The sequence below is a fragment of the Caretta caretta genome, chromosome 24, assembly GCF_965140235.1.
Source record: "Caretta caretta isolate rCarCar2 chromosome 24, rCarCar1.hap1, whole genome shotgun sequence".
NCBI lineage: Eukaryota > Metazoa > Chordata > Testudines > Cheloniidae > Caretta > Caretta caretta.
The window spans coordinates 18,475,180-18,501,645 of record NC_134229.1 but is presented as its reverse complement, the minus strand read 5'-3'; the positions used below and the strand labels follow the sequence as shown (position 1 = coordinate 18,501,645).

The 26,466-nt window shown below is 59.2% G+C and overlaps 1 protein-coding gene across 7 annotated transcripts; it reads left to right on the top strand.

Annotated features, from left to right (window-relative positions):
- The first annotated feature begins 1,792 nt into the window (after positions 1 to 1,792).
- On the top strand, positions 1,793 to 26,372 carry LOC125625578 (persulfide dioxygenase ETHE1, mitochondrial). 7 transcript variants are annotated; one of them, XM_048827821.2, is made up of 22 exons: positions 1,793 to 1,912; positions 2,167 to 2,259; positions 3,368 to 3,475; positions 3,710 to 3,868; positions 5,224 to 5,304; positions 5,518 to 5,635; positions 5,956 to 6,104; positions 6,788 to 6,908; positions 7,149 to 7,359; positions 7,784 to 7,900; positions 8,204 to 8,303; positions 8,483 to 8,657; positions 8,754 to 8,808; positions 9,155 to 9,294; positions 9,587 to 9,677; positions 10,065 to 10,140; positions 22,365 to 22,509; positions 23,011 to 23,159; positions 23,468 to 23,597; positions 24,031 to 24,120; positions 24,315 to 24,431; positions 25,564 to 26,372. In XM_048827821.2, exons 1-22 carry the CDS (start codon positions 1,862 to 1,864, stop codon positions 25,614 to 25,616), a joined length of 2,529 nt encoding a protein of 842 aa, XP_048683778.2. In that variant the 5' UTR covers positions 1,793 to 1,861; the 3' UTR covers positions 25,617 to 26,372. The 7 variants fall into 7 exon arrangements, with proteins under 7 accessions (XP_048683778.2, XP_048683773.2, XP_048683779.2 ...); XM_048827816.2 differs by having other exon boundaries at positions 7,143 to 7,359; XM_048827822.2 differs by lacking the exon at positions 24,315 to 24,431 and having other exon boundaries at positions 7,143 to 7,359.
- Positions 26,373 to 26,466: the final 94 nt, after the last annotated feature.

Below are 26,466 nucleotides of genomic sequence, written 5' to 3'. Positions count from 1 at the left end.
GTGCCCGCCCCTGCCCTACCTCTTCTCCGCATCCTTCCCTGAGCATGCCGTGTCCCCGCTCCTCCTCCTCCCTCTGGGAAAGTCCTAAGCGCCGCCAAACAGCTGTTAGGCAGCAGGGAGCAGGAAGAGCTGGGAGGGAGGGGGAGGAGCGGGAACGCAGCACACTTGTGGGGGAAGGCGAGGCGGGGGGCGGGGCGGAGCTTGGCTGCCGGTGGGTGCGGTGCCAAGGCAGGCCAATGCAAAAGGGGAGAAACACCCCATCAAGTAGCTGAGCAGGAAGCTGCTGCCCCGGGAGCAAGGCTTTGCGGCCATAGAGGAGACGTGACTGGCCATGGAGTGGGCTCCTGAAAGGCTGCAGCCGGATCTGTTTGGGTGGCGCTTCACTGTGTACCCGGACCACTTGTCCTACCGTGCCTGCACCAGATGAGAAGGGCCAACGTCAAGCTCCTGAGGTGGAGTCTGTCCTTCCAGGAATATGAGATGGAGGCGGTCCATGTTCAGGGGAGTGCACATGTTATAGCTGATGCTTTGTCCCGGAGAGCAGGGCCTGAACTTCCCCAGGTCACTGGCTAAAGAAACCCCGCTCAGTTCGGTCTCGAAGAGGGGAGAGATGTTGCAAAGTGGGGCCTACGTGAGCCTATGTGAGTCTTACTGTTTTGCATGAATGCTGCGTGTGCCTCTGTTTCCCTATGTATTGCACCAATGTCTGGGTGGTGGGAATAAGCGTGTGACTTTTGCGAGGGCTGCTCCAGCTGCCTGCATGGATGCTGTGGCTGCCCCTTCGTAACCTGAGACCCAGGAGGGGGATGCGACCAGGTGTCTCTCGGCCCAGAAGGGAGACAAAGGCCGGAGGAGGAGCATCGGGCAGGGCAGTGCCAGGCAGCTGGAGCAAGTCGGTCTCTGCAGGCTTGGGGCGCAGGGGAAAGGCTTGTCTTCTAGTTGTTTAATAAACCTTCTGTTTTCCCGCCTGGCTGAGAGTCCCGTCTGACTGTGGAGTTGGGGGGCAGGACCCTCTGGCTGCCCCAGGACCCTGCCTGGGCAGATTCGCTGCAGGAAGCGCACGGTGGGGCAGGCGACGCTGAATGCTCCGAGGTCAGACGCAGGAAGGGGGAAGCCGGGGAAGCTTCTTGCCCTGGGGACAGGCTGCTCCCAGAGTCCTGCCCGGCTTCGCAGGGAGCAGTTCCCGAGAAACGCCCGGGGACCCCGTGACAGCCCCATGATGATGTCACATCATAATGTCTGCCTATTTTGATGATGTCACATTCTCAGGCCATCACATCCAGGTGTCTGCACGTATTGATGACATCACACCATGGGGCTGATGACATCACCACTTGGTGATGTGGTGTCATAGGCTGATGATGTCACCGCAGATGATGTTACACCAGGAAGACTGCTCATGCTGATGATGTCATGTCATGATGATGTCATTATTAGTCACTAAGACACCACAATTAACTAAAATTGGGGCCGCGTGCGCCACAGCATGACGTCATGTCGCGCTCTGATGCGACTTCACCTCTGCGCCGCCAGGAGGTGGAACAGGTGCGAGCGGGCTGCACGAGAGCAAGGCGCATGCGCACTAGTAAGAGCCGCCAGCAGCACTCGGGGCGCATGCGCCGCGACCGAGCGGGGACCGGGCGAAAGAGGCGCGAAGGAACCACGCACGCGCTCCGCTGCTCGGGCGAGATCGGGCGCTGCGCACGCGCACAATCCCTCGCTGGGCAACGGCGCCTGCGCAGAGCGGCTCGGAGGGCCGAGCCCACATAGAGCGGAGCGGGCGGCGCAGAGCGGTTTCACTTCCGGGGGCGCCGGAGTTTTGTTTCCGGGCGGGGGGGGGCAGCAGCGGCGGCGCGCGGGGATGCCGGAGATCGGGGTCCGCCATGTGGTGTCCGCGAGCAGCGCCGACCCGGTGCGGGGCAGCCCATTCCCGGGGGCGGGCCGGGCCGGGGGGTCAGGTCTGGGTCGGCGAGACCACGACGGGACGGGAGAGACCATTCCCCGTGGGGGGGGACGGGAGAGACCATTCCCTGTGGGGGGGGACGGGAGAGCTGAGTGGGAGAGACCATTCCCTGTCGGGGGACGGGAGAGACCATTCCTGGGGGGGGGGAGAGACCATCCTTGGGGGTGTCTCGCCCCCCTGACCACCCCCCCCCCATTCCCCAGACTCACTGCGCCGAGAACCTGCTCAAAGCCGACACCTACCGCAAGTGGAAGGCGGCGCAGGCGGGCGAGAAGCAGCTGTCGGTCATCCTGCAGGTGAGCTCCCCCTCCTCTCCCCCCCCCGTGGGGCCGGGACTCCTGGGTTCTGTCCCTGGAAGGGGGGGGGCAAGGGGGAGCCGGGACTCCTGGGTTCTGTCCCTGGAAGGGGGGGGGGCAAGGGGGAGCCGGGACTCCTGGGTTCTGTCCCTGGAAGGGGGGGGCAAGGGGGAGCCGGGACTCCTGGGTTCTGTCCCTGGAAGGGGGGGGCAAGGGGGAGCCGGGACTCCTGGGTTCTGTCCCTGGAAGGGGGGGGGGGCAAGGGGGAGCCGGGACTCCTGGGTTCTGTCCCTGGAAGTGGGGGGGGGGGCAAGGGGGAGCCGGGACTCCTGGGTTCTGTCCCTGGAAGCGGGGGGGGCAAGGGGGAGCCGGGACTCCTGGGTTCTGTCCCTGGAAGGGGGGGGCAAGGGGGAGCCGGGACTCCTGGGTTCTGTCCCTGGAAGCGGGGGGGGGGGCAAGGGGGAGCCGGGACTCCTGGGTTCTGTCCCTGGAAGCGGGGGGGGGGGGCAAGGGGGAGCCGGGACTCCTGGGTTCTGTCCCTGGAAGCGGGGGGGGGGGCAAGGGGGAGCCGGGACTCCTGGGTTCTGTCCCTGGAAGCGGGGGGGGGGGGCAAGGGGGAGCCGGGACTCCTGGGTTCTGTCCCTGGAAGGGGGGGGCAAGGGGGAGCCGGGACTCCTGGGTTCTGTCCCTGGAAGGGGGGGGCAAGGGGGAGCCGGGACTCCTGGGTTCTGTCCCTGGAAGCGGGGGGGGGGGGCAAGGGGGAGCCGGGACTCCTGGGTTCTGTCCCTGGAAGCGGGGGGGGGGGGCAAGGGGGAGCCGGGACTCCTGGGTTCTGTCCCTGGAAGCGGGGGGGGCAAGGGGGAGCCGGGACTCCTGGGTTCTGTCCCTGGAAGCGGGGGGGGGCAAGGGGGAGCCGGGACTCCTGGGTTCTGTCCCTGGAAGCGGGGGGGGGGCAAGGGGGAGCCGGGACTCCTGGGTTCTGTCCCTGGGAGGGGACTAGGGTGTAGGGGGGACCCTGGACTCCTGGTTCCCGGAGTGGGTTGGGAATGGGCCCTGGGTGGGCACCGCATCCCCGGCCCCTGACTCTCTCCCCTTCCGCCCGCGGCAGTTTGAGAAGGAGGAGCGGATCCACAGCATCGACGTGGGCAACGAGGGCTCAGCCTTCGTGGAGGTGCTGGCCGGCAGCTCTGCCTCACCCAGCGAGCAGGACTACGAGGTGAGGGGGAGGAAGCAGTGCATGCTGAGCTTTGGGGAACTCCCAGGTCTAAGGTGGGGGGCAGAGGGGTCGACCTGGTTCAGTGAGCCCTGTGGGGTGGGGCCCAGCTGAGCGACGGCAGGGGGCTTAACTGTTTAGGACTGTGGCGACGACAGGATTTGGGGTGGGGGGATGTCAGGGGTTTGCAGAGGCTTCTCTAACCCGGGCTCTCTTCTCCCACCCCCCCCCCGCAAGGTGCTGCTGGTCACCTCGTCTTTCATGTCGCCCTCGGAGAGCAAGGCTGGCACCAACCTCAACCGGGTCCGGATGTTCGGCCCGGACAAGCTGGTGAAGGCAGCAGCAGAGAAGAAATGGGACCGGGTGAAAATTGTCTGCACCCAGCCCTACACCAAGGTGGGACCCCTCCCGACCCTGGGACCTTCCTCCGCAGTACAGCCTGGTCTGGGGACCCCTCGCATACTGGCCAGGCAGGGGTGGAAGGGATTACACGTGGGTGAGTGAAAGTGGGCAGTGCAGAACAGTGGTGACGTCGTGATCCATTGTCAGTGCGACCCGCTCAAGCGGGGTGGGGGTGATGTTCCCCAGGGTACAGTCTGGAGTGGGGAACAGCTGTGTCCCCTTGGGTCTCTTTGACATTGCTTTGCCACCAGTCCTGGCCCTCTCACACAGCCTGCAGCATGCAAAGTCACCCCGAGCTGAGTTACAGGAACACTTTCCCAGCCCTTCCTCAATTACACACTGGGCAGCACCCGCAAATCCTTAGTCCCGGCCTTGTCCCCCAGAAATGTGCGTTTTGTACTGCCCAGCACCCTCCTGGACAGCACGAGCTCATAGAAATCCCATCAAAGGGAAGGTATTGTGCACCAGCCAAGTGGAGGTTCCCAAACACTTCGCTCCAAACACTCTGTTTTGGATGAAACTATTTGAGAAGGTTTTTACCTGCTGAAAGGTCGATTCCAATCGCTTACAAGTGATGAGACGTAAAAGCCAGAATGGGGTGCAAAGAAAAATGACAGGAAATAAGCACGCAAGCTACTGCCTAATTTACCCCCTGAGTGGAGTTAAAAGCAAAAAAGGGTTTTTCTCGCCAAAAGTTTGTGGTAGATTTCACAGGCTGGATTTCCTTTCAGCCTGGGATCCCCCACTTTGGTTCAGTGTCTTTCCAGGGAATACACTGATGTCATGAGCAGAGAGATGGGAGAGGTGAGGTAGAAGCCACTGTTTCATTCCTTTACCCCCTCCCCCCTGAGGATTACCCCACACCTTGTGTACGTGAGGCTTGAACCATCTCTGGGGCGAAATGTACATTTCTTACTCACACCTTCCCCCTGCCAGAGAACGGCCGCCTACCCAGCTGATAGTTTCTTAACACCTGGTGGGGTATTGTTCTGTCCTTTGTGGTCTCTGAAGAGCTAGTCTGTGGGTGCTCCCCAGAATCCTAACATATTTTAGTAACATCGTATAGTAAAAGTACGTAGCTTTACACACACTGTTACACACATTTTAAAAGGACAGTGATGTTCAGCAAATGATGAGTTTTCAAATGATAGCTCACAAAGCAGACTTTGTACCAAATATTTCATAACCTTATAAAAGTGCCTAACATGGGGTACAGGGTGTCTCGGCGGGGGCGGGGGGAGTGAGGTCTAGTGGTTAGACCAGGGGAGGCGGGCTGGGAGCCAGGACTCCTGGGTTCTCTTCCCAGCTCTGCCAATGGGTCACTTTCTTTCTGGCTGTTCTCCCCATAGACCCTAGCGTATGGGCTGTCTTTTGTGAAGTTCCACTCGCCACCCGAAAACAACGAAACCCAATCAAAATCTGCCTCCCCGGTGAGTAACAGCTTTGGTGGTGCCCCTCAATCCTGCTAGCCTAGCCATGGACTCCCCCCTCCCCTCTCTCAGCTCTGCCAGTGCCCCTCACTCCTGACCTGCAGCCCCCTGCTAGCCCAGCCCTGGGCTCCCCCCTCCCCAGCTCTGCCGGTGCCCCTCACGCCCGACCTGCAGCCCGAACTAGCCCAGCCCTGTGCATCTCTCTCCGTACAGAAGGTGACCAAGCTGGGCCAGTTTAAGGTGAAGGACGAGGACAGCAGTTCTGCCTCAATGAGGCCCGGGGCCCTGTTCTTCAGCCGAGCTAGCAAACCGCTTCTCACACCACCCAGAGGTACCATGAACCCCTGGAGGGGAGCCGGGGGGGGGGGGGCGGGTCTAGTGGGATAGAATGGGGTGGGGGCTGGGAGCCACGACTCCTGGGTTCTCTGCCCGGCTCCGGGAGGGGAGTGGGGTCTAGTGGTGGGTGCTGGGAGCCAGGGCTCCTGGGTTCTCTCCACAGCTGGGTGTGCTGGCCGTCTGCCTAGGTTACCCAGAGATGCCGGTTTCCAGGGGCTGTCCCCTGCCCTCTGTGGTACGTCTGGTTAGCTCTGGCTCCGCGGGCTGCTACTGTGATTTGTGGCTGCGACATCTCTTGTCTGCTCTCCCGTGCAGCCCCGCAGACGGAGGAACTGTCCCCCAGCTACGCCGTGGCCACCCTCCAGGCCAGTACACCCAGCGCTGCCGCCTCCTCCCCCTCCCCACCCGCTGCAGAGAAACCCACCGCCAGGACCTCCCCGAGCCGCGCTGCAGCCTCCCCCAAGGTACAGTCCTCTCGGCCAGGCGCAGCCCTCGCAGTGGCGGGGGCTGCTGGAACCCGGGGGCCAGTTCCTGTGTCCTCCCCTGGCAAAGAGCCGCGAGAACAAAGAACGGCTTGAAAATTCCCCGCAGAGCAAGTGACGCCAGGCACTTGACCCGTTCGGTTTAACCCAGGGAAGGCTCCCGGGAGCTGCGATCCCGTCTCTATTCACCCTGGGAATAAGGCATCAGTGCTCACCAGGGAGGGCAATGAAACATTGGGACAAGTGCCCAAGGGGCGCGGGGGATTCTCCATCCCAGGCAGTTTCTCAGTTGAGACAGGGGGTTCCTTGGTAAGATCGACCCTAGGAGTGACTGGGGGGCCGGTCTCTGGCCTGGGCTGTCTGGAACGGGCTGACGGGCACAGGTGGCCCTGCTGACCTGGGAATGTAGTCATCTATGTGAACCCTGGCGTCCGGGCCGGCTCCCATCACTGGGGACTGCATTCTGGTACCCACAATCTGCTGCATTGCAGATTTGCTTGGGTACAGGGTTCTCCTTCACGTTTTGTCTTAAAGCTGCCGCATCTCAGCACCCGGTGAGGGGTCCCTGTATAAACAGCCCCCGCAGTGGTGGCTGCGTTCAGGAATCCAATGCTGATCGTACCAGTTGTTTATCTTTCGCTCCTGATTCACTTCTTCTCCCTCAGGATCCGGCTCCCACCAAGAGGAAGTTTGAGTTCAGCAAGGAGAACTCGGTCCCCGCCTCTGCTCGGAAGCCTGACCCCGAGGCCCCCCACTCCATGCAGCCAGCCCCCAAGAAGCCCAAAGGTGAGAGGGGACTCCTGGTTCTCTCCCCAGCTCTCTCCATAGTATACAGTATGACGGGTCTACAGTATGACGGGTCGAGGTCTGTTGGTACCTTAAGGGCCAGAGAAAGGGGGGCGGGGTACAGTGTAAGGAGGGGAGGGCAGATCTGTCACTCATTTGGCCGAGTGTTTCAGTTGGCTCAGGTGTCCCAGTAGGTGGGTGTTATCATGAACCCCCCCTATTGTCCTCCCCCAACCCCAGAGCCACCCCCCAGCAGGCTGCCGGCCCACAAGAAGCAGCCGAAGGAGCCGTCGCCGGAGGGGGCAGGGGAGGATTTTCATAGGCTCCTGCAGGGGACGGTCTTCGTGCTGAGCGGCTTCCAGAACCCCTTCCGCTCCGAACTGCGGGACAAGGCGCTGGAGATGGGCGCCAAGTACCGGCCCGACTGGACCCCCGACAGCACCCACCTCATGTAGGTACTGCCAGCTCCCTGCCCCCGCCAGGCCGGTACTGCCCAGCCAGCCGGACTGGACCCCCGACTGCACCCACCTCATGTGGGTACCGCCGGCTCCCTGCCCGGCCAGACGGACTGGACCCCTGGCAGCACCCACCTCATATCAGTACTGCCGGCTCCCCTCCCCACCCCGCCTGGCTGGTACCGCCCGACAGGACCCGGGACAGCACCCACCTCACGTTGGTACTGCCGGCTCCCTGCCTCTGCCCGGCCGGTACCGCCCGGCCAGCCCAACTGGACCCCCGACAGCACCCGCCTCATCTAGGTACTTTCGTCTAACCACTAGACTTCACTCCCAACCCAGAGCTGGGGAAAGAACCCAGGAGTCCTGATGCCTTGATCTACCTCTCTCTGATCTCCCTTCTGCTTCCCTCTCCCCCAGCTGTGCCTTCGCCAACACCCCCAAGTACAGCCAGGTGAAGGGGCGCGGGGGCACCATTGTGCGGAAAGAGTGGGTGCTGGACTGCCACCGGGCCCGGCGGCACCTGCCCTGCAAACGGTGAGGAGGGGGCACCCTACATCCAGTGGGTCTGGGGGGCCATCCAGGAGGTGTCAGCACTGGCTGGGGCTTGGGGGGTTATATGCTATCGGGGTCAGATGGGGAGCAAGACTGGTGGGGGAGGGTGCTGGGGGGTCATTCATGGGGGGGGGGGCAATCAGTGATGGCTGGAGCCCAGGGGGTTCAGTCCTGTTGTAGGGGACTGCAGGGGGGTGGGGGGGCTCCAGGGGGTATAGGCGGATCTCCCTGGGGCTGGGGAGCAGCGCTTGGCTGAGGGGATAACCGAGGGGTGTCCCTGGGCAGGTACCTGATGGACGGTCCTCCTGCCTCGGGCAGTGAGGAGGAAGAGGAGAGTGAGGAAGAGCCGCCTGCCCGGCCCCGCAAGACCCCCTCCCCCCGACAGGTAGGGGGCATCAGATGGGGCAGGGCCTGGCTCGGGGAGGGGAGTGGGGTGGGGCTGGGAGCCAGGACTCCTGGGTTCTCTCCCCACCTCTGGGAGGGGGGTGGGGTCTAGCTTCCCAAGCCCCTGCCCCCATTACACCACCTTGCACAGACCCCCCCCCTCGGACCTTTCTCTTGCAGAGAGCCGGGCTGCCTAGCTCCAACCACCAGGGCAAGGCACCTGCCAGGGCCCTGCCGCCTCAGGGTGAGTCCTCGGGGGAGGAGACAGAGCCCGGCACATCCTGGGCCAACGCCGGCAACTCGCGGGCCGGGGGGGAGAGCTCCCCGGCCTCCACGGACAGCGGGGAGCCTGCAGGTAGGGAGAGAACCCAGGAGTCCTGGCTCCCTGCCCCGGGAGGTATCCCACAATGCTGTGGGGTGGCTGGGACTGATTTCCCGTGCTGTTCTCCAGGGGCAAGAGACAGCGGGGAGGGCGACTCCGGCGACACAGACGATGAGCTGAGGAGGTGGGTACAGCAGAGCTTGGCCCCCGGTGAGTTGGGGCGAGTGCCCCTTGGCCATGGGGGCTGATCCAGAGAGGGGGGTGGGGACAGGAGGGATGGGAAAAGGGCCCCAGGGGGAGATCCGCCTCCCCCCCGGTGCTCTTTCTGGGGAGGGACTCCTGGGTTCTCTCTGTAGCTCAGGGGAGTGGGGTGTAGTGATTAGAGCAGGGGGGCTGGGAGCCGGGATGCCTGGGTTCTCTCCCTGGCTTTGGGAGGGGGGTGGAGATGAGGTAGGGCAGGGGGTTCCATTGCTTCAGCAGAGGAGCGGGAGGGGTGTCACCCCCTGGCTGACCCACACTCCCTGATGTAGGGTGGAGGAGGAGCACCGCAAGAAGCAGCAAGCGGGTCGGGAGGCAGCTCCGGACCCCGATGACGACCCCTATGGTGGGTCTACAGATGAGAACACAGATGTAGAGGAGGAGCCAGATCAGCCCATCCCGGAGCTTCCTGGTATGTGTGGTGGGACATGGCACCTTTCCCTTCCAGGGACCTCTGGCTTCCATCCGGCCCCATGGGGGGAACTGGCTCTCTTGGGTGGGGGACGATGGGGCACGGGGCCTGTCTCCTCTAGGGGATGGGTAACCGCAGTTAACAGTGAGTTTGAGTAGAACACATGAAGGAGATTCTTAATATCCTGCGGCAGGGAGTCCCACAGGTGAACACCATACGACTCTGACAGGGAGACGCCCAAGCGGTTTTCGAGCATCCCGCTCTTTACGTGACCCCTTTCCTCCTCCTCCAGATTTCTTCGTGGGCAAACGCTTTTTCCTCTATGGCGAGTTCCCCTCCCAGGAGCGACGCCTCCTGAATCGCTACATCACGGCGTTCAGCGGGTGAGGGGTGAAATCCTGCTGGTTGGGGGTAGCTCCCGAAGTCCCCTTTGTAGTTATAAAATTCTCCTTCGCTGCTGTCCTAGGCATGATCTGTTTCTGGGAGGTTGTTAAACAGCCTCCGCGCCCCACCCTAGAGACAGCTGCATCTCTGTGCTGGACACACATCTGTGTTCAGCGAGCAATTCTTTATAATCGATTGGTGGGTCGGAGCGAGGGGCGCGGGCAGAGCTGGGGGGGAGCCCCGCGGGGGCTGCGGGTCGGAGCGAGGGGCGCGGGCAGAGCTGGGGGGAACCCCGCGGGTCGGAGCGAGGGGCGCGGGCAGAGCTGGGGGGACGGACGGTGGGTCGGAGCGAGGGGTTCTCACTGATGCTGCCGTCCTGCCCCCAGGGAGGTGGAGGGCTACATGAACGAGCGGGTGAACTACGTCATCACGGCCCAGGAGTGGGACGACACCTTCGAGGAGGTGAGAGGGCTCCCCCCGTTCTCCCCCTGCCCCCCAGCACCAGAATAGCAACCCCTAATGGATGAGGTGCACGTGTCCTCCCCTGGAGCGGGCAGGGGGCTGGCTGGCTCCGTGGGGCAGGGAACGGGACACGGGGCCTTTAACCTGTTTGTCGCATTTGGGTGTTTAATGCAGGGTGCAGGCTAGAGTTTCTGGAGCCAGGACTCCTGGGTTCTGTCCCTGACTGGGATGGGAGTGGGGTCCAGTGCCTCAGAGCAGGGGGAGCTGGGAGCCAGGACTCCTGGGTTCTCTCCCCAGCTCTGGGAGAGGAGTGGGGTCGAGGGGCTTAAAGCAGGGGGGCTGGTCAGATGCTCTTCTGCGCGTGGCCCTCACTTCCCTGCCGTCGCCCACCGCAGGCTCTGAACGACAATGCCAACCTCTCCTTCGTCCGCCCCCGCTGGATCTACGCCTGCAACCAGCGCCAGCGGCTCATCCCGCACCAGCCCTACGTGGTGGTGCCCCAAGCATAGGGCGGCGCTCGCAGACCCCCCCAGCGCAGACTCGGGGCTGGGAGCCCCCCCGTGTACCTGGGTACGGATGACACGCTGGGCGGGGCGGTTCCGGCCCCTGCCTGAGCCTCCTGTTCGCATCAACGTCAACTGCAGGGGCTGAGCTGGGCTCTGTGCCGGGGCAGGGCCGCCCCACATGTACCCACCCCCCGCAGCTGATCTGACTCCTCCTCCCTGTTCCCCTCAATATACCCCTCCCCCCAATCTGTGAGGCGCCCTCACCACCCATCCCCTCAACCTTCTTTCCGCCAGCGCTGTCGTTTCCACCTGTTGGGTTAATCCTGGATTGACTCTGCTTCTCGCCATTCGCCCGCCCTACAATCACATCCCTTTGAACGGGTGTCTGCATCCGCTGGACCCCCCATGTCCAGTCCCCTTCACCTGCGTGGGCCCCCTTTTCAGTTAAACCCAGGTGACTTGTGCTGGACAGAGTCTGTGACTGGGAGGGAGGAACCCGCGGGGCGGGGTTAGATGCTAAACTCTGGAGAATTTACAAACCCAGATGAAATGCAGGAAACCTTCCCTCCCTGCCTTACCGCCCTGGGAACGGTGCAGCCAGGAACCGCTTGGCACCGTGAATTTTCACCGAGCCACGGCGGTGGGTGAGTTCAGGTCTTACCATTTGACTGCTCTGAGCAAGGAAATTAAGCTGGTTACTTTCCTTCTCTCCCTGGTCGGTTTCAGGCTGGGGGGAGAGGGACCTAGGTGGGTGTGTCTGGTCAGTTTCAGGGTTGCTGTGTGCCTGTCTCCATGGTTTCCCTTTCTCCTGCCCTAGATCCTGGGGTGCTGTTTGTATTTGGGGGGGGAGCTCTTTTCTACAACATTTTCTTTGAGCAAAATAAAGGGCTTTCAGGTGAAGCTTGGTTTAAAAACTCCCTTTAACAGGGGGGTGGGTCTGGTCTCCCTGAGGCCCTGGCTTGGGCCCCACACTGAATTTAGGTTGCAAGTCCTGGGCTCCCTCCCACCCAGCACAGCGGAGGGTGCATGCTGGGGACCCTGCTCTGTCCCAGTGGGATTTTTTGAAAGGGCCCCACATTGTCCTTCGAAAGAAGATGTGCTGCTGAGCCTGTGCCCCCATAAACCCACATCCCCCAGGGAGCTGCTGCGGAAAAGCTACTGGCCCTGCTGCCATGAACTCGAACACCCCCCCACACACACACTGGTTCAGGGAGCGGCCTCTGTATTGAAACTCAGGACACGTGTGTGATGAGCGGCGGCATCTCGCTCTCTGGGCCTGAATGGGGCTGGAGCTACTGCTCCACCCCTCAGCTGCTCTGGGTCTGCGTGACCCCCATCTCCAGCCATGGAGTCATAACCCATCCATTCTCCCTCTGAGCTGTAGCCAGGGGTGGGGGTCTCCGCATGTTCTGTCTGGCCTGGGCAGGGGAATCCAGCAGGGGAACTTTCTCTCTTGTGCCCCACAGTGCTTTCCTGACTCAGACCAGCTGGGGGAGAAGAGAGGGTGTGGGGGTCCTGAGCCAGAGCCCAGCTCAGCTGCTCCCCACACCACCTGGGGGGCCCTGTCCTTTGCTGCATGGCCAGTGTGTATCTTTCCTAATTAAACCTGTTAATGAGCCCAGCTGTGGCCCCCTTGTGTTGATCTGACCGCACAGCTGCTAGTGAGTGGCAGAAACGAAGCAGTGGGGCTGATAGCAGGGCTGACAGAGACCGAGAGGTAGGTCCATGAACGGAGCCGGGGGGGAGCCCGGGGCTGTTATAGCAGGGGGCTGTGGGTTGGAATTGAGGGGCACTCACAGACCGGGGAGGGGCCTGTTGAGCTGGAGTCTGGAACCTTTTCGGAGGGGCAGGGGGTGTTGTGGAGAAGTTGGGCTTTGGGGGAATTCAAGACTTCCCAGGGGGTGATGTGTGTAAGATTGGGGGAGGGGGCAGTCAGCCCCTCCAGCAGAGGATGGACAGACAGAGTCATTACTTTTTTTAGATTAATGTACCAAAAAATAAAATGAGCGAATTTCCCCCCTCCCTCCCCCGCCCTGTCCTCCCCATGGGGTGCATATAATACACTGGAAGACGTTTCTATAACAGGGATCAACCTTGCCCCATGGTTTCATCCCCTTTCCAGCCGCAGCAGCAGGTTGGGTTTGGGGTACTTATAACCTACAGGACCCAGAAAACATCTGTGACTTGTGCAGAGGGCTGCGGGTCAGGAGTGAGGGGCACTGGCAGAGCTGTGGGGGGGCATCTCAGGGCTGGGATAACAGGGGGCTGCAGGTCAGGATTGACTTTTGAATGAAAATCTGTCACCCCAGTATGAAATGGACCATGAACTCCTAGGGCATTAATTTCTCATCACTAGAAACCCAGCCCTCAAATGCCAGATTTTTTTAAACCTCAAAATTTCTACCCAGCTATTTATCCCCCTCAAGGGTGATTTATTTTTACTCTGTTGTTTAGTATTTTCTTTCTCTCAATTCTTTTTGCAGATTGGTTAAATTTCACCTACATGTTTAAAATTAAAATCTGGGTAAAGTTATTTTTGTTACTCGACTTTTTTTTTAACCTGCTACAGAAATTTCCCAGTTCACAATTTATCTTTGTTATTTTTGTTGTTTTTTTTCCGTCACATTCTTTCATCTGATTAATTTTACTGCGTGACTATCGATTTGTAGCCAACACATTGTCACCTGGTTATAATAATTGGTAACTGATCACTGATAATCTATCATCCAAGATCTGTTGAGAATGTATAGTAAGAATTCATACTTATTAATAATTAGGAACTAATGGCTAATGTATAATTAGGCTTGACAATTTGAGTTTTTATCATTTTTGACATACCAATTTTTAAAGCATTTTAAATTTTTTTACTGATTTAAATGTTCGCTGTTGCGGGAAGTTATGGGGCAGTCATGCAACAGGGCGGGTCAGACAATAATTATTGAATGACTAAACGTTGATTTTAAAAAGTGAAAGCTTTATACCTGTTAAAACACACATTGTCGACATGTACAAAGCAAATATCCTGAAATCCAGCTCCGCTCCATTCCCCAGCCGGGCTGGTCTCACGTCGCCCATCCGGACATTTTGATGATCATCAATAGAAAGATTTTTCCATCAGTTTCCGTGGGTGCGGTGAAATTGACTTTTATCGATGTTTACTGATAAAAAACCAACCCCTTCCAAGGCTTAGGTATAACATGACTTGTCAGAGTTCGTTAAACGTGCAATCTGGGTTTTACAACAAAATGTTAATAATTAACACAACCAATTGGTCAGTTATCCTGTCTCTGGCAAAGTCTTACAGCCAGCGGTCAGTCCCCGCAGCAGGAAAATGGGGAACTCAGCAAGGATCTTCGAAGCAGGAAAGGCGTCGAGTCCATAAAGAGGAGTGAGGCGTGACCTGCGGTAGGAGGCTGGCTAGCACAGTGACAAGTCAGAACTACGAGTCGGTAATTGGGCCTGCAGCGTGTATGGCTCCGAATGCTGGGAACGGAGGAAGCGACCGGTGCAGATCTTGCAGAGAATGGTAATAAACCCATTCAGCTGGACCCTGGGGGTAACGAGGATGAATTTGTGCTTGGAACAAACGAATTCGGGGAAGGTAGCACCAATTCTAGAACTGCGGAGGGGATCCAGGCTTGGACGGTTTGGCCAGGGGGCTGGAAGATCGGAAGAACAGCCAGGAAATGGGGGGGTTGAAGTTAGACGTGGCAGGTAAAAGCTGGGTTGGAAGACCCAGCGCTAGCTGGGCTTCGATGAACAGCAGCGTTTCTGAGGAACTGCTCCAAGACAGATGGGAATGGAGACGAGCCAGCCCCAGGGAGACGGGCCTGAGGCAAGGAGAAGAATCAAATAGTTTATCATCTGTAATAGAAAATATTAGTGGTGTTTAATACAGAGAGTGAGTATCAATTGCTAATTTATAATTACTGATAATTACTAATAAGACTGATTTCATCATAGAATCTGTGACTTCCAGCAACCTTCGTGACTTCAGCCTGCGGTGGTCGGGAGCTGTGGGTCCCCCGCTGCCCGCGGGGACAGGGAGCTGTGGGGTACCTCTACCGTCTCTGGCAGCCCCTACAGCCCCCAGCTGCGATGGCGGAACCCCCGAGCTCCCAGCCGCTGTGGGCCCCCAGAGCTGCAGGGGGCAGGGTCACCCCACAGCCCCAGTTCAGCTGCCCCGCTTCAGACAGTGTGGGGACCCACCGATCCCCATTTTGTCCGGGATATTTTTAGTAAAATTCAAGGACAGGTCACAGTTTCCATGAACTTTTCTTTTTTGCCCATCACCTGTCCCCGACTTTTACTAAAAATATCCCTGATAAAAGCTTAGTCTTACTACTAATGTATTTTAATATATTCTGAATAGTGCCCAATTTATAATAATTACTAATTTATCATTTATAATACAAAGTAGTGTTTAATATATAGTCCCTGATTTATTACTAATTTCTCATTTATGATATAATATGTTATAAATGATAAATAGTAGTAATCATTTAGTTAAATAATTGTGTTTATTAGAAATGATTAATATTGTTTAACATATATAATATGCAATATCTAATTTATAATTAATTACAAATAATGTATTTATAATATAAAGTATTGTTCAATCTCTCATTTAAAATGTAGTAATTGATAATTATATCATTTATAAGTATTATCATATTGTTAGTTAATATTATAAATTAGAGATTGTACAACAATAAACCCAGACCCCAGCCGAGAGCGGGGGTCCCCTCGCGCCGGGGCGCTGTGCAGACCCCGGCCGAGAGCGGGGCCCTGCAATGAATGATGTCATTTGACCGATTATCGATGGTTTCCCGGTCCCCCCAGTCCGCATGGTGCTGTCCCTCAGGCATTTCGCTGGCGTCACCTCACTGTCATGCACCAATAGTCCAGCCTGGCCTGCATGTCACCAGCAGCAGCTGGAGTTTAGTCCTCTGGGTGGGATTTGGGCCCAAGAAGCGGGAATCCAGTCTCGGGGGCCGGATTCAGGCCAAGATCGGGGTGAGCAAAACCGGGCTGGGATTTACACAGGGGAAATGCCCTGCTGTGAATGAGAAAGGGAGTGTCGCCAGAGCGATGGCCAGTTCCTGCCCGCTGGGGCTCTGGCCCCATTGAGACCCGGCCCAAGATACAAACGGGCCAAAACTGACCCTTGTGTTACAATTGGCCATCGTCCCTCTGGGTACCAGTCCCCCTTCCAGCTCCCCAGCCCCACGTCTCTATATCCCCTTATACCTCCATCCATCCCATGTCCTCTGTCCCTCCATCCATCTCCCTACACCCCCATTTCGCCTGTCCCCATCCCCCCTGCTCACCTGTCCCCATCCCCTGCTCACCTGTCATATTCCTTCCCCCCCCGCCCCAGCCACTGGTCTCTGTCCTTCTCCAGCTGGTCCCTCAGACCCGCTGGCCCGGGGTGATGGGCACAGTGCAGGCAGCTGCGGGGAGCGGGGCAGTGTCGGGGCTGCGTATGGGGCCCACCGCTGCCACCATGGCAGGGTTCCCTTCCCACTCTGAACTCTGGGGGATAGATGTGGGGACCAGCATGCAAGACCCCCTAAGCTTATTTTTACCAGCTTAGGTTAAAAACTTTCCCAAGGCACAAATTCCACCTTGTCCTTGAACAGTATGCTGCCACCACCAAGGGGTTTAGACAAAGAATCAGGGAAAGGACCACTTGGTGTTCCTGTTCCCACAAAATAGTCCCCCAAGCCCCTTCACCCCCTTTCCTGGGGAGGCTTGAGAATATCCTAACCAATTGGTTACAAAGTGAACACAGACCCAAACCCCTAGATCTTTGGACACTGAAAAAAAAAATCAATCCCTTCTTAAAAGAATTTTATTTAAAAAGAAAAAGAAAAGGTAAAAATCCCTTCTGTAAAGTCAGGTTGGAAGATAACTTTACAGGGTAACAAACGATGCACAAAACACAGAAGAACCCCCCCCCCCCCCCCCCCCCAGAGCCTTAGCTTCAAAGTTACAACAAAACCGGGATAAACCTCCCTCCAGCAAAGGGAAAATACACAAGCTGAGAAAACAAAGAGAAACTAATCCACCTTGCCTGGCTGTACTTAGAATTTCTGTAATAGGAGAGACTGGTTCAGAAGGGTTTGGAGGACATGGACTGATGTCCAGTCCCGCTTAGTCTCAAGCGCAAAGGAACACCAAGGCAAAGAACCCAAAACAAAGGCCCCCCCAGATTTGAAAAGATCTTTTGTCCCCATTGGTTCCTTTGGTCAGGTACCAACCAGGTTATTTGAGCTTCTTAACCCCTTACAGGTAAGGAGGAATTTTAGGCTACCCTTATGGTTATGACAGGGCTGGAGTTAGGGGGACCTGGCTACACACACACACACCCCCCGGGGAGCTTCCAGCCCCACATACTGACCCCATATACCCACTCCCCCATCAACCTCATCTATCTATATAGCTTTCTCCCTCCCATTCCACCATGCACATATCCCCCAGATCCAGCCCCACATCAGACCCCGCCTACCCCTCGATCCTGTGCCATATACCCCTCCCAGTGCCCTCCCCCCAAAGACTTGTTCTCAGTTCATCTCCTCACTGGAATATTGGATGGGTCGCTGTGGGTCAGGATGGAGCACATGGGGGGGGGGGCTGATCTTAGTCTGGGTCTGTGCAGCGCCCGGAGTGACAGGGCTCTGATCTTGGGTAACAAAGATGGGACAGACGTATGTAGACGGGCAGCTTTCTCCTCAGGGATCCTACTCTAAAGGGTGCAGGACTGGCGGGCCATCAAGAGCCCTGGCTCTGGTTGGTTTGGGACGTGCAGAGGGGAGAAGGGAAAATCCCGTGTCTGAGACTGTCAGGGCAGAGCTGGTGGCAGGGGTGGGATAAGCTGCGGGGCGTGGAATATCTCAGCCCTGTAATGAAGCGTTAACTGGGGTCGTTTGCATTTAATTTCCCTAGGATTTTCTATTTGTCAGCCTGGCCATGCAGGCTCTCAGCTCCCCCAAAGGGCGGCTGAGCCCTGTTTCATAAGAGGGGAGGTTCACCCGTATACGGGGCCCGCATGCCCCCCAGGACTCCTGGGTTCCATTCCTGCCTCTGGGGCTTGATTCCCAGCCCCCTGCCGCTCTAACCACTAGACACCACTCCTCTCCTGGTGCCAGGGAGAGAACCCAGGAGTCCGGGCTCCCAGCCCTCCCCCAGTTCCCACTCCCCTCCCAGAGCCGGGGAGAGAACCCTGGAGTCCGGGCAGAGCAGGGGGAGGGGACAATGCAGGAGGCTCAGTGAGGGAGGGGGGCAAATCCTGGGGGTGAATTCCTGGGGCTGGGGGCAAATCCCAGCGGGAAGGGGGGTAAATATCGCGGGGGGGGGGAATCCCTGGGAGGGGGGAATCCCCAGGGAACAGGGGGCGGACGCAGCAGAATCCACCGGGGAAGGAGGGGGAGGAGGGAGGAGCCGCCGCCGGACGCGGCCGAATCAACCCAGCCGCTGGGAGGGGCCAGGAGCAGGGAGCGAGCGCTGGGCTATACCAAGTGCCCGCACGGGGGCGCGTCAGGGCTCCCCCTTCGCGCGCTGGTTTCTCTCACCAGCTCGGGCAAGGGACAAAATTCATCGTGCCAACGCGCGGTGGCTGTTCTTTCTATGCGTCCATCCCCGCCCCCCCCCCCGCCGCAGCTCCCAGCAGCAGGCTGTTCCAGGCTCGGTCTCCCCTCCCAGGCCAGGGTCTCTCATGAACCACGGGGCTGTGCAGCAGGATGGTTTGTTGATGGTGGAGTATCTGGGCATCCCAGTTTGTTTATTGTAGGGTCTCCTGTGCATGCTGGGGCTGCAAGGTCTCGTTTGTTTATTGTAGGGTCTTCCGTGACCACTGGGGTCACACGGGCTCGTTTGTTTATTGTAGGGTCTCCTGTGAGCACCAGGGCCGCAGAGCCCTGTTTGTTTACGGTAGGGTCTCCTGTGAACACTGGTATGTTTGTTTACGGTAGGGTCTCTCACGTGCCCTGGGGCTACAGACACTAATGTGTTGTCTGTTGGCTCTCTCCGGGGCTATGCACGCTCCCTTGCTCCGTGGAGGGTGACTGGGCAGAGTGGTTTGTTTATTGCGGGGTCTCTCCGGAGACCTTGGTTTGCACCGCCTAGGGTTATTGCTGTAGGGTTGCTTATGAGCGCTGGGCGGCCGGGCATGCTGTTTATTCTGGGGTCTGCCCTGAGAACTGACACTGCACAGGCTGGCTTATTATCGTAGGGTTTCCCTCTGCTCAGTGGCTTTGGCTCGACATTTTATTTTAATTTCTGTCAGAAAAGATCATTGAGGGAGCAGGAAATACAGAAAACAGCCTGTGGTGGGGGGCGGGGGGAAGAGAAGGGTTAACTCCCAGCACCCCGCTCTCACCGCTAGACCCCACTCCCCTCCCAGAGCCAGGGCGAGAACCCAGGAGTCCTGGCCCCCGGCTCTAACCCATTAGAGCTCCCAAGCCAGCTGCTTCCTGAAAAGTAAAAAAACGCAGGATTGGGAGCAGGGGAGCAACGATGTGAAACCCTGGAGATCGGGCTGATTGCTGGAGGAGGCCCCTGGCTGGCCAGTGACCAGGGCTTCCTTGACAAGATAGGGGGACTCCATGGCGTGGGAGTTCTGCCCACGGTGACTGTCACCGCCCAAAATGGCTGAAAGGAGGGAAGAGTTCAGCGCTACTGTAATTACACCGCAAGGGCAAAGGAAGGGGGTTGGGAGCCAGGACGCCTGGGTTCTCTCCCCAGCTCAGGGAGGGGAGTGGGGTCTAGTAGTTAGAGCAGGGGGCTGGGAGCCAGGACTCCTGGGCGTTGTTCCTTTCCCTCCCCCCTCCATCATGGCATCGGTTGCCAGCTGGCAAATCTCTCCCTCCCAGATATAATCAGCCCCCAGCAGGAGTTACCGTCTCATCACACCCAGCGGCTCGGGCTCCTCAGCCCTGCACCCAGCCATGTTATTGCCACAGCAGGTTCCCAGCCTGCTCCCGGGGGCCCCAAATCACCCCCCTGCCAGAGCCCACACAGGCCTAGTAGCCAGGAGGGAATGATTGCCTCATGCCCCCTGGGAACCCAACAGGCAACGGGTCTGCACAGAATGCACTCATCTCTAGAGAACCCAGGAGTCCTGGCTCCCAGCCCCCCTGCTCTGACCATGAGATCCCACTCCCCGCCCAGAGCCGGGGAGAGAACCCAGGAGTCCTGGCTGGCAGGCCTGCCACACCCTTTTAACGACTGGAGCTCACACCCAGTACTTAGAGCCAGGGGCCGGGCTTGGAGTCCTGACTTGTGCCCTGGGAACGAAGTCCATATGGCCAAGACAATAAACAATGACGTCACTTCTCCCCCCCTCCCCATATCCCTATCCCGACCCCCGGCGCTGAGCTGCTTCGTGGGTTTCTAACCCTCTCCCAGGTGGGCTGCGGGCGCCTGTCCCGGAGGAAAGGGCTGGCAGGAGAAGGGTTAATCTCAGCTGCTTCTTTGGCAAAGGGCAGAGACCAGCTGGACAAGAATCTATAGGGACAGTTAAAGTCCCCTGGTCCTTGCCCACTGCCCCCCACCCTGCTCTAACCACTAGACCCCACTCCCCTCCCCGAGCTGGGGAGAGAACCCAGGAGTCCTGGCTCCCAGCCCCACCCTGCTCTAAACACTAGGTCTCACTGCCTTCCCAAGAGCCCAGGAGAGAACCCAGGAGTCCTGTCTCCCAGCCCTGCCCCTGGCTCTCGCCCCTTTCACCCCTCTGCCTTAACAGAGCCCTGGGGAGAGAGCCCAGGAGTCCTGGCTCCATACCCCACCCCACCCCACCCCTTTCCGCTAGGTGATGCGGCCTCCCCTATATCTGGCATTTGTAGGGTTAATAAGATGAACAGGAAATGAAACTACCAGCCCGGGAGCTGTCCTGCAGAATGGACCAATCAGGATAGGGATTGCGACCTTCATTTGCATATTTAAAGGGGACTCGATCTGTAGCTGTGGGCCCAGTGTTGTACCCTCTTCCATGTGTTTGCTAATTGTCCTTGGAAGACCCTACAGCAACAAAGCAGTGCAATTAACAGGTTGCAGGGGTAAATCTTTACTGTGTGTGGGTGTGTGTTTCCAAAGAGGCTGACCTGTGAGTGCTTGTGTCTTGTTCTCGGTGCACCTGGGGTATGCCAGCGGGACTGTAGCCCAGTGTGGCTGCATGTGTGTGTGTAAGTGTAACCCTGTGTACATTGTGAGACAGAGAGGGGGACTCTGGATATGTGTGTAACCCAGTGTGTGTTGCATTGTATCTCTGTGTGTGCGCGCACGTGCCAGGGCTGCTGTGTGTATAATTGTATTCCAGGGAGAGTGTGTATCTATGAGAGGGACTTGTGTGTGTATCTGGAACCCTGTGTATAATTATATCCCTGTGTGTACATGTGTGGCACTCCATGTCTCTGCGCACGTGTCTCTGTGTGTGGGTGTTACCCTTCCCTAGTGTCTGTGTATGTGTGTGTGTTACCCTTCCCTAGTGTGTGTGTATTTGTGTGTGAATCTGTTTGTGTTACCCTTCCCTAGTGTGTGTGTATGTGTGTGTGTATCTGGAACCCTGTGTGTAATTATATCCCTGTGTGTACATGTGTGGCACTCCATATTTCTATGCACGTGTCTCTGTGTGTGGGTGTTACCCTTCCCTAGTGTGTGTATCTGTTTGTGTTACCCTTCCCTCGTGTGTCAGGGGCATCTCTATGTCCACGGACCCAGCTTCCCCCCCGTGCAGCTGGCCCTTTAAGGGCTCCAGGCTCCCTGTCCCCGCCCCCTCCCGTCCTCCCCAACCCCTGGCATTTAAAGGGTCCGTCCCCGCAGCTGGCACCAGCGTAGCGCCCGCTGCCCCGGCCATGTGGCTGTCCCGGAGCCGCCCTGCAGCGGCCGCTGCCCGGCGCGCCCTGGCCCTGGCCCTGAGACCCTACTGCACCCGCCGCGCCCAGCGCCAGGGGCTGCTCTTCCGGCAGGTGAGCCCCGGGCCGGGCCTGGGGGCTGCGAGCCAGGACTCCTGGGTTCCCTCCCTGGCACTGGGAGGGGAGTGGGGGCCAGGACTCCTGGGTTCCCTTCCTGGCACTGGGAGGGGAGTGGGGGCTGGTGGTTAGAGCAGGGGGGGCTGGGAGCCAGGACTCCTGGGTTCTCCCCACAGCTCTGGGAAGGGAGTGGGGTCTGGTAGTTAGAGCGGGGGCGGGTCTGCGAGCCAGGACTCCTGGGTTCCCTCCCTGGCACTGGGAGGGGAGTGGGGGCTGGTGGTTTGAGCTGGGAGCCAGGACTCCTGGGTTCTCCCCACAGCTCTGGGAAGGGAGTGGGGTCTGGTAGTTAGAGCGGGGGCGGGTCTGCGAGCCAGGACGCCTGGGTTCTCTCCCTAGCTCTGGGAAGGGAGTGGGGGCTGGTGATCAGAGCAGGGGGGCAGGGCTGGGAGCTGGAACTCCTGGGTTCTCTCCCCAGAAGAACGCGCTCTGGCAGTCAGGAAATCCCAGCCCGCCTTATTGCTGGTCTGATCAGATCCTTGGTGCTGTAACTTCCCCGCCCTGCTTGCGGGGCTCCTGACTTCCTGTCCCGCTCCCAGGGTAAAGGGAGTCTGGAGCTGGGAATGACTGATGGGGCAGGAGGGATAGCACCAGATCCATGGGTAGAACCCAGGAGTCCCGGCTCCAGCCCCCTGCTCTAACCACTAGACCCCACTCTCCTGCCGGTGCTAACTGGATCTCCCCTCCACAGCTCTTTGAGCCCGTGAGCTGCACCTACACCTACCTGCTCGCGGATCGGAAGACCAAGGAGGCGGTTCTGATCGACCCGGTTCTGGAGACGGCCAAGCGGGACGCGGAGCTGGTGAGGGAGCTGGGCCTCAACTTACTGTACGCAGGTGAGAGCAGCCCTGGAAGGCAGGTGGAGAATGGGGCACGGGGCCTTTCCCCTCTCGGGGGCACCGGCCCCGATCCGGCCCCAGGGCAGGGACCGGCTGGCTCAGGGGGTGGAGAACGGGGCACGGGGCCTGTCCCCTCTCGGGGGCACCGGCCCTGATCCGGCCCCAGGGCAGGGACCGGCTGGCTCAGGGGGTGGAGAATGGGGCACGGGGCCTTTCCCCTCTCGGGGGCACCGGCCCTGATCCGGCCCCAGGGCAGGGACCGGCTGGCTCAGGGGGTGGAGAATGGGGCACGGGGCCTTTCCCCTCTCGGGGGCACCGGCCCTGATCCGGCCCCAGGGCAGGGACCGGCTGGCTCAGGGGGTGGAGAATGGGGCACGGGGCCTGTCCCCTCTCGGGGGCACCGGCCCCGATCCGGCCCCAGGGCAGGGACCGGCTGGCGGGGCGGGTGGGGAGCGGGTCAGCTTCCCATCTGTAAATCCCTGGTTCTGCTCCGCGCAGCCAACACCCACTGCCATGCAGACCACATCACGGGCACCGGGCTGCTGAAGACGATGCTCCCAGGCTGCCGCAGTGTGATCTCCCAGGACAGCGGGGCCTTGGCCGACATCCTCCTCCGCGAGGGCCACGCCCTGGAATTCGGGGCCTTCGTAAGTCACCTGGGCACTGGGGCTGGGAGCCCGGACTCCTGGGTTCTCTCCTTGGCTCTGGGAGGGCAGGGGGGTCTAGTGATTACAGCATGTGTTTGTGGAGGGAGGGGGACTTGGGAGTTGGGACTCCTGGGTTTCTCCCCAGAGCTGGGAGCTGAGTGGGGTCAGAACAGGGGGGTTGTGAGGCAGGATTCCTGGGTTCTCTCCGTAGTTCTGGGAGCAGAGCAGAATGGAGTCAGAGTAGGGGGCTGGGAGCCAGGACTCCTGGGTCCCATGAAGAGGTCATGTCGCTGGCTCCCCGTCTGCAGGCCCTGGAAACCCGCTCCACCCCCGGACACACGGACGGCTGCCTGACCTACGTGCTCAGTGACAGGACCATGGCCTTCACCGGGGACGCCCTGCTGATCCGGGGCTGCGGCCGCACCGACTTCCAGCAGGGTGAGCTGCGAGCTGGGGTGATGGGGGGGGGGGGGGGTTCTTGGAGGGCTGGTGAATGGTTACCGTGGGGACAAGACAGTGCATCCCTTTGATATGATGGTGACCGCCATGGCTATGGTGACAACCGCTGGGCATGACCTGCTGGTGCCATGGTGAGGGGTGGGGGGGGGGGGTGCATTATCTCTTGAACATGATTGGTAGTTGCCATGGAGATGGAGGGAGCATCTCTGGGTTCACCTCCTAGTCGCCATAGCCCTGGGGAACATGGCTGCTGGTTGCCAAGGTGATGGCAGTGGGTGCTGGGGCGATGATGGGGGTGCCATGCCAGGGAGCTTTGGCCAGGTAGTGCCAGGGGTGGCTGGGGTGCCATGCCAGGGGTTGGCTGTGTCCCTCACCCCATGGTAACCAGGCCCCACTTCTCTCCGCCCCCCAGGCTCCCCGGAGACCCTGTACCGCTCTGTGCACGAGAAAATCTTCACGCTCCCCGGAGACTGTCTGATCTACCCCGCCCACGACTACACGGGTGAGTCCGAGCGCGGCGCTAGGGGGCGCTGTGCTGCAGGGGGCAGGGCTCAGTGGGGCAGTCAGGGCTGGCCCCGATGCCCCAGCCCGGCACTAGGGGGCACTGTGCTCCAGGGAGCCAGGTGGGGGGCCCGCAGGGGTGGGGGCTCCCCCTGCTGGTGCTGTTTCTCACCTGCCCCCTGGCGCCCCCTGCAGGCCAGACGGTGTCCACGGTGGAGGAGGAGAGGACCCTGAACCCCCGACTGACCCAGAGCTGCGAGGCCTTTGTCCAGCTGATGAACAGCTTGAACCTTCCTCAACCCCAACAAATTGGTGAAGCTGGGAGCCAGGACGCCTGGGTTCTCTCCATGGGCTGGGAGGGAGAAGGGTTCATAGAATCATAGAATATCAGGGTTGGAAGGGACCCCAGAAGGTCATCTAGTCCAACCCCCTGCTCGAAGCAGGACCAATTTCCAGTTAAATCATCCCAGCCAGGGCTTTGTCAAGCCTGACCTTAAAAACCTCTAAGGAAGGAGATTCTACCACCTCCCTAGGTAACGCATTCCAGTGTTTCACCACCCTCTTAGTGAAAAAGTTTTTCCTAATATCCAATCTAAACCTCCCCCACTGCAACTTGAGACCATTACTCCTCGTTCTGTCATCTGCTACCATTGAGAACAGTCTAGAGCCATCCTCTTTGGAACCCCCTTTCAGGTAGTTGAAAGCAGCTATCAAATCCCCCCTCATTCTTCTCTTCTGCAGGCTAAACAATCCCAGCTCCCTCAGCCTCTCCTCATAAGTCATGTGTTCCAGTCCCCTAATCATTTTTGTTGCCCTTCGCTGGACTCTCTCCAATTTATCCACATCCTTCTTGTAGTGTGGGGCCCAAAACTGGACACAGTACTCCAGATGAGGCCTCACCAATGTCGAATAGAGGGGAACGATCACGTCCCTCGATCTGCTCGCTATGCCCCTACTTATACATCCCAAAATGCCATTGGCCTTCTTGGCAACAAGGGCACACTGCTGACTCATATCCAGCTTCTCGTCCACTGTCACCCCTAGGTCCTTTTCCGCAGAACTGCTGCCTAGCCATTCGGTCCCTAGTCTGTAGCTGTGCATTGGGTTCTTCCGTCCTAAGTGAAAAATAAAGCAGGACCAATCCCCAATTTTTGCCCCAGACCCCAAATGGCCCCCTCAAGGATTGAACTCACAATCCTGGGTTTAGCAGGCCAATGCTCAAACCACTGAGCTATCCCTCCCCCCTCAGGGTTGGTGGGTTAGAGCAGTGGGGGGCTGGGAGGCAGGACGCCTGGGTTCTCTCACGGGGCTGGGAGGGGAGTGGGGGGTCTAGTGGTTAAAGCGGGGGGGTGGAGTTATCCCAGTTGAGGGCTGGCAGGGGGCGTAGATGAGGCCAGGGCCCCTATCGCTCTGTCTAATGTGTCTGTTTTTTCATCCTCTGCAGATTTTGCTGTCCCAGCGAACCTCAAGTGTGGGATACAGGATGCAGCGACTTAGCCCAGCCCTCTTTCTCTAATGCCCCGCCCCCTTGTATTAAGCCCCACCCACCTCATCATAGGGCACACCCTCTCATTGACCCTTATGATGATGGAAGGTCCTTTGGCCTGGGGCTGGCTGTCCCTGACTCTCACTCTGGTCCCTCCCTTAAGCGAAATCTGGGGGCTCCCTGTTTGGGGTCCTGAGTGGGAGGGTGCATCCCTTGACTGGGGAGGGGGTTAATGATCTTCAACCATGGCAGCTTCCCGACCCCCCCCCCTCCCCTCCCCTCCCCTCCCAGTCTGGCATTAGGGAGTTTGAACCTTCCTCTGCATTCACTGTGGGGTGGGAGCTTCCTGCTAGCCTCCCCTGGGGAGCAAAGCCCCCCCCCCTTCCCTGAGCCTGGTGTGCAGACAGCAGGGAACCCCTGCAGCCAGCATTAGGGTCTGAGAGAGGCCCCAGGCCCCCATATTCTGCATTTGAATAACGGGGTGCCTGGGCGGACCCTGCTCAGTTCTGTCAGGCCCTGCTTCCCACCCTGTGCCTGAACTGGGGGGTCCCACCCACGCTGCAGGGCTCCCTCCACTTGCTGTTTGCACCAGCTGGACTGCCTCTGCTCTGTGGGGCGTCGGCACCCGTGGGCCTAGAGCTGGGAGCGGGTGTTCCCCACTCTGGGCTGGAAGGGTGGGGCCCTCTTTATGAATGGGGCTCAGTCTTGGGGAGGGAGGGGGTTGGAAATGAACCACTGCTGAGAGAATAAAGTTGTGCTGGACCCAGCGGAATCGCGTTTGCTTCCCAAGGCGGGATGCTGGGTGAGATGGGCCCATGGGGCCAGCGTGTTACTGCAGTTGCCCACCAGAGGGTGCTGCTC